This window comes from Buteo buteo, chromosome 3 (genome assembly GCF_964188355.1).
Source record: "Buteo buteo chromosome 3, bButBut1.hap1.1, whole genome shotgun sequence".
NCBI lineage: Eukaryota > Metazoa > Chordata > Aves > Accipitriformes > Accipitridae > Buteo > Buteo buteo.
In genome coordinates, this window is record NC_134173.1 from 76,508,304 (window position 1) to 76,515,290 (window position 6,987).

Genomic DNA, 6,987 nt, shown 5'->3' on the forward strand with positions numbered 1-6,987 from the left:
CTCGATTTGCTGCTCTGGGGATATTTTGCTCTGGATTTAGGATGTGTTTGTTTGTTTCATTCCAAGTATATTTATTTATTTCCTTTACCTCCCCCCACCCTCTCAAAATAGCTCTGGTGCCTCCTCTCTCCAACTTGACACCCTCTTTTCTCTGAAAGCAAGCAGACTGCCCCTTCAATAAATGAGCTCAGAATTTAATTTGAAATTCTGTTTCCTGCTGAATGCACAGTATAATGTGCAGAGAAAGGGTGAAATTTTCCTCTGCACTGCAGTGGCCTTGATTAGAGTGAGCAGAAACTAAGACGAGAAGTAAACCAGTAAGAGCCTCTTGAGAGGAAAAGCATTAAAGCAGATAATAGGTGCAGTGAAATGAAAAACACTAAAAATAATCCAGATTCTTAAAGTTTTCAGTTCCTGAAGTCATAGGATTTCTTCTAAAAAAAAAAAATCAAAAAAATTATTTAATCCTTTGGAGCAAGTAAGAACAGGAAATTGCCAAGTGAACAGAAGCTCAGTGGCAAATCAGAAATGGGCAAGGGTCAAAGGAAAGGCATCTCCTCAGGACAGGGACACCTCTTCAGAAGAGGGAGGAGAGAAGGAGAAGGAGAGATCCAGATGGGTAGGAACCCTCAGCCAATTGCTGCGCTCGTGTGAAGTCCTTGAAAGCCGCCAGTGCTGTGCGGCTGCCTCTGAAGTTGGGAATTGTCTCTAGTTTCTTGTCAGGGATCTCATAAAATTGTCCGTTCCCCACAGTGGTGCAAGCGAGGATCTCCAGCACCACCATATTGCATGGCTCAGGTGAGGTGGGCAACCACGTCCTAAGGTGCCTCTCCCCCATTGCCTCCCTCCCCCCACAAGCAAAGTGGATTCCTCTGCTATGGGCTGTTGGACCGAGCACACCTCATGTCTCGTCTCAGCCAGAACCTCTCTCCAAGGAGAAGCTTCCTAAATATGCCCCCTTCTCCCTTTCATGTAACCCAGACCGATGCCTCCCTTGGACTCGCTCATATGACAGTAGCTGGTGGGCTCGGGGGCTCGGGTTGAGTCCCATTGCTCGGCACGGGACTGGCAGTGGTGGAAGGAGGCACGCTGTCCACAGAATCTCCTGATTGAATCTCAGGGGTCCTCTGTGGGCTGGGCTCCTCCGAGTGGTCCATGTTGCCTTGGACTTCCTTCCCTCTTTGGATAAGCTGCTCTAAGGTCTTGGGCAAGGGGTAACTCAAGAAGCGCTTCAGTTTGGGCTGGAGGGTGCCTACCACATACTGGATAATTTCCTCCTCATCTGCATCAACATAGAGGGTCTGGTACAAGTCTCTCTTGCGCCAAAGGAACTGGTCCAGGGGCTCCCCCTCTTTCTGGGGCAAATCCAGCTCCCTTTTGATAGCATCCCTAGTCAGAGTCCCCTCGCTGTACTGCAGGAACTCCTTCTTGAACTCGACCCAGTTTTTGACAGAGTCCTGCTTGTATTCCCACCACTTTTTAGCCGGGCCGTTCATGTGGTTTTGGATCTGAGACAGCCAGTACTCCTCTGTTCCACCCACCTGCTTTAAGTATTCCTCCAAGTGGCTCAAGAACTCCCGGGGATCCTCAAAGACCTGGGTCTCCACTGGGGAGGCTGGAGCATCCTCTGACACGGAGACCCACTGGTAGGAATCGTGGGCCTGGGGGATGCTGGGCACCTCCCCAGGAGGAGGGGTCAGCGCATACATTTGGCTCATATCAAGGGCATAATCATAAATCTCCCCCTCACTCGGCCTTATCTCTGGGCCGCCCACCCCAACAGACACAGTCTGCTTGCCATGGTCCCCAGGGCAATATTTGCCTCCCATGGACTCCAGACGGTCGGCCCACTTTTCCAGACGGAAAAAGACCTCCTTCCAAACATTCATCTCTCTCTTGACCCACCTCTCCAGATGGGCAATGGTTTCCTGGCATCTGGCCAGGCAGGCCTTGATGGACTTTTTCCATCTTTGGTTATCAGTTGGGACATGGTCTTCTAAGTTATTTTCTAACTTCCCCACTGATTTCTGCAAGCCTTTCAGCTCGCGCTCCACCTGCTTGGAGACCTCAGAGAGGAGGTGCCGGTGGGTCCTCCTGACGTGCTCCAACATCTCTGCCCTGCATTTCCCTATCTGCAGGATCACATTGGGCTTGTTGGCAACTCCACGGTGCCCCTGAAAGGAGTGGATGCCCGCATTGGTGACATTATCCAGCTGCATGGCTCCAACCGTGCGAGTGTCAAACACGGAAAGAACTGGGTTCTAAGCCCTGGCGCTAGAGCTGGCTCCCAAAAACCCCACCACAACACTTCCCGAAAGACACACAGAGACTTCTAAACCCCCCTCGAAAGACTGTTCGACACAAACACAACCAAATCAGATATCACCGCAGAGCGAGCTGTTCGGTCCTTGTGGATTCCAGAGAGAGTTGTAGGCAAATTTCTCCCGGTGCACAGCTGGAAACGCCGGTCTCACGTGCTCAGGGTGTCCCAGAGAGAGCCAGGATCCTCCAGGAAGAAGGGGAGGAGTTGGCTAAAACATCCAGCCCCGCACGCGTGCCCGCTACCTGCTCACCCGGAGCTGAGAATCTTGAACGGTGGAGAGTCCCCGCTGGAGAAAAAAACACACAGAGATGCACACAGAAGCTGGAAGCTGCTGCAAAAAAATCCCGGTGATTTCTCCTCTGGTAAACTTGGCGAGTCAAAGACGCTTTCACTAGAGATGCAAAGAGCTGCTTCTCTTCCCTGTCTGAACTGCCACTAGTCCAGGCTCTTCCATCTACTTATACCCCACACAGCTCAACATGTGGGTGGTGCCCTGCCTCCTCTCGCACTCTCAGTGCGGCGTTTATTGGAGGAAAAACGAAGCCGGTGTCTGTGGCAACCCAGATCTTGGCAGCCTCCCCTCGCTTCCCACCCCCTCACGCACGCCCCCAGACTCGACGCGAGAAGCGCTTGAAAGGTGCTGGAGACAGTTGGATAGATGGATGAGTAATCGCACCTTCCGCCTTTCAGATTGCAGGAAAAACACTTATTCATTCCACAACTATTTACTCAGCAAGGTCATCATTAGCATGCTTCCCCTGGCAGGACTCGCAGAGGGGGAGATGAGGAGGAATTCAGTGTGTCACACGAAGACAGACGCCCACCGGCCCCCCGCACACCCTCACATGTGTGCGCGCGCGCGCACGCACACACACACACACACAGAGTGAGCTCACTTTTAATGCAAATGCTTGGAAATGGTGATAAATCAGCAGGAAAAATGGGGGGGGAGAGAAAAGAAAAAGAAAAGAGGACGGGGGAAAGGGGGGGGGACGACACTCAAAGGAGCCGCTTCAGTACAAATTGGAGCACTTTGGACTTTCTAAAGGATTGGTAAGTGGGAGTCATCCCCACTGCTTAATTGCACCAGACCAACCGCTATCTTGGGAATATTCGGTAAGGGAGGGGGAAGGCATCCTGGTTTTTACACCAAATTAAATCCGCCCATCAAAAGCCTGTTCTGTACTGAACTTGAATCAGATGCTTAATCAGTTAGCCAACCCACAAGTGTAGATGAAGCTACATTTGTTCTTTGCTCTTGACAAAGCAGGAAAAGCCAACCATAAAAGGAGTCCCCGGGTCTTATATAAGCCAGAGATAAAGGATTCCCTAATCCGAGAGATTTCCCCACCGGAACACACTCAGAGAGGTACTGAGGACATCGTGGGGCTTCTCATCCTTTCCCAGTGACAGTGGCCGGAGGCAGTGGGATGCTGATTCATGAAATATCACCTAAAAAAGGGGTTCAAGCCTGTTGGCAGCAGGGAGGTGTCTTGCCTCCGCTCAGGGTGGTGGGCAGTGTGCCAAGGGGGGGCTTAGGATGGATCCCCCACTCCCGCGGCTCCTGGCCATGTGTTTCTTTGGTGGGACCGCAGCCAGCCTGGGAAAAGTGAAACGCGGAGGAGACGGATGGTTTTTCAGTGAAGTCCTGCTGAAAGGAGGTCTGGGTGACCCCACGCATTTGGTTAAAGCAGAGTCTCCTTGGAGCAAACAGGCAGTGGTGAAGCTAAAGGGCATGAAGGACAGGAGGCAGGAGTCCCTTTACCCCCCATATCCATGTGTTGCAGGAAAGCACGCCTCTGGTCCCTACCAGGCGATGGCACATGGACAAACACTACTGCCATACGGCTTTTGGGAAACGGGAGGGTTATTTAAGGCAGCAGCAAGCTGACATAGAAGGGCTGCATGGTTTAGCTGAAGGTGGGGAGTGACGGTGATGGGGAAGGGCACAAAAGCCTAAGGGTGTAAATGCAGGATTCCTGATCCAGCAGACCCTCCCAATGCCACTTTATCCCCCACACGTATCATGATAGTGATATGACTGGCAGAGAGCCATGCCCTCTGCCTGGCTTCTCTGCTTTCATCCAGCTTTCCTAAGCATGAGATTTTTGTGCATCTGTGTTTGTGTTTAGAAAGGGTTAAATGTCAATCATCTGAGGGTTTGGGACAGATCTGGAGCCTTTTATGCTGCAGTTTCTATACCCCAGAGAGTCTGCCTTAAACCTGCATTGCCAGTAAGAGATCACATGAATTGGGAGAGACTGTGCAATCTCTGCATCTCTGGATTAGTGCAAAGATATTCTCCAGAAAGTTTTTTACCCTGGATCACCAGAAATGGTCCTTAGGAGATTGCCAGTGGATGTGGACAGGTTATAGCCTGGATTTAACTTAACAAGGTGACCTGGTTTCAACCTCATCTTGTCCCATCAAATGCCAGAGTCTGGGATGAACTGGCTATAAAACCGACTCCACCAAATCTGTCTCTTTCCAGACCCTGCTACCTCTCTCTCCTTCTCCCGTAGTTTTCAGTGTGTGTGGGATTCATCAGTCTGAATGGCCTCATTTAGCACTTAGGTCTGGTAATAGGATCTCAGGATTATTAAGGTTGGAAGGGACCTCAGGAGGTTTCTAGCTCAATCTCCTACTCTAAGTTGAGTCAGCTACTGGGTCAGATGAGGTAGTTCATGTTTCAGATATTGAAAACCCCAGGGATGGGGATTGTACCACCCTCTTTGGGCAACCTGCTCCACTGCATGACTGTCCTCAGAGGGAAAAACTTTTTTCCTTATACCCAGATGGAGTGTCTTGTTTCAATTTATACCCAATGTCTCTTGTCCTCTCACCAGCCACCTGTACCAAGAGCTTGGCTCTACCTCCCTGATAACCTCCCCACAGGTACGGGACACTGCTGTTAGGTCCCCCCAGTGCCATCGCTTCTCCAGACTGGACAAGCCCTAGTCCCACACCAGGCACCAGGCATGTGCTTTAGCCCTGACCGCCTCAACAGACCGTGCTGAACTCACTCCAGTTGATCAATGTCTTGTATTATGGGGCCCAAACATGGTTGCAGCAGCTAGATATGGTCTAATACATCCCCAATAGAGGAGGATAATCACTTCCATTGACGTCCTGGCTGTACTTATGCTCTCACAGTCCAGAATACTTTTTTTTGCTGCCAGGACACTGCTGGATCATACCTACTCAGCCTGCTGTCCCCCAGCACTCCCAGGTCCATTACTGCCAGCCAGTCGCTGCCAGCGACTCTTTCTTCCCAGGCACAGAATCTGTCCTTGTTGAATATCATAAGGTTTCTGTTCGCCTTTTCCTCCAGCTTGCCCAGCTCTCTAGGTTCATCTCATTCAGCAACTTTTCCGCCGAGCTCTCCTCCTAATCTGCGTGCTCTTCTTCTGTGGAGGTGGCGGGGGAGACAGGGGAGGCGAGGAGGAACGGGGTTTTTCCTTCTGGACCTGCTGGGGAATGACTTGCTGATTAAGACATAGTGATAAGCATTTTCATTGTATTTCTAATTAAAGTAAGGTGCGTGGGTAGAGGAGGAGGAGAGAGGGGAGCCGGAAGCGAAGGGAGGAGGGAGACGTAGAGTGCTGGGAGCTGACAGAGGTAATTTGAGGCAGACAGACAATTTCCGGGCACAGACAGACAGACGGGCATGGAAGGACAGGAGCCACGGACTGGGGCAGGCTGGGGAGGAGGCTTTCATAAGCACAGCGGCTTTATCTCAGGGCTTCACAAAGAGGCAGCCAGACTTCTGTTGCAATTAGCTGCCTGGCCGCAGGGGAGCTGGCAATGGGATGGATGGAGGAGGCTGCAGGACGTGTGCTCTTCTGGGTGGCATTATGAGGTCCAAGATGAGACGGGGGGGCAAGAAGAGCAGAAAGGGAGGTGGGAAGTGAGTAGGAGGGAGGAAGAAAAAAGGTGATGGGTGAGCAGGGGTAGTTTCCTCCAAAACAGCTAAGCAGGAGCAAAGATGGGAGAGAAAACAGCAAAAGCCACATCTCATAGCTCAGCAGGGATGGTGTCAACGTGGGTTGTCTCCCTAGAGCTTCCTGAACAGTTTTAAACCACAGTAGATAAGGATCAGACCCTCAAAAAAAAGGGGGAGAGAGAAAGAGAAAAGCCAACAGACTAATTACAGGCAGACAAAAGGAGCATGTGGCAGCGAGCAGCAACAGAAAACCCCCACGACGGGGACCAGATGAAGGGGACACTGAGTCATAGCCAGCACTGGCACCTTCCCCGGTGCTGTCACAACAGTGTTTTGCCAAGGACACGATGCACCAGAGCCTGGTGGCACTCCATCCTTGCAGCCATTCGGGATGCGGGCTTTTGCCACATCTCACCTTAGAGCAGACTTAATGGGATCTGGGTTGTTTTTTTTTTTTTTTTTGGTTGTCGTCCCTTTGCCGCCTCATCCGGATGAGTGTTTTCCTCAATTCTACATTATGGCAAGACATGCCGCTTCTTGGAAATGAGCTTGTGCTGTGAGCCAGGTGAACCCGGTGGATGAGTGAGAAGGGGGAGATCCCAGGGCTTGGGAAAGTTTATGGTGCAGCCGAGTTGTGCTGTGTTTTAGTGGCTTGTGCTTGGAAGAGCTCTGCTAGATGCTGTATTACCCTACTGTGATGCCAGGGTCCCTCCCCAATTAT

General features: G+C 51.3%; 1 protein-coding gene across 1 annotated transcript; it reads right to left on the minus strand.

Annotated features, from left to right (window-relative positions):
- Window positions 1–1,004: 1,004 nt before the first annotated feature.
- On the minus strand, window positions 1,005–2,219 carry ARC (activity regulated cytoskeleton associated protein). The gene has a single exon (XM_075024409.1). The coding sequence runs from the start codon at window positions 2,217–2,219 to the stop codon at window positions 1,005–1,007; it is 1,215 nt and encodes a 404-aa protein (XP_074880510.1).
- Between the last annotated feature and the right edge of the window lie 4,768 nt (window positions 2,220–6,987).

Coding starts and splice junctions, on each gene's coding strand:
- ARC (XM_075024409.1), bottom strand. CDS start 2,219: ATGCAGCTGGATAATGTCACCAATGCGGGCATCCACTCCTTTCAGGGG.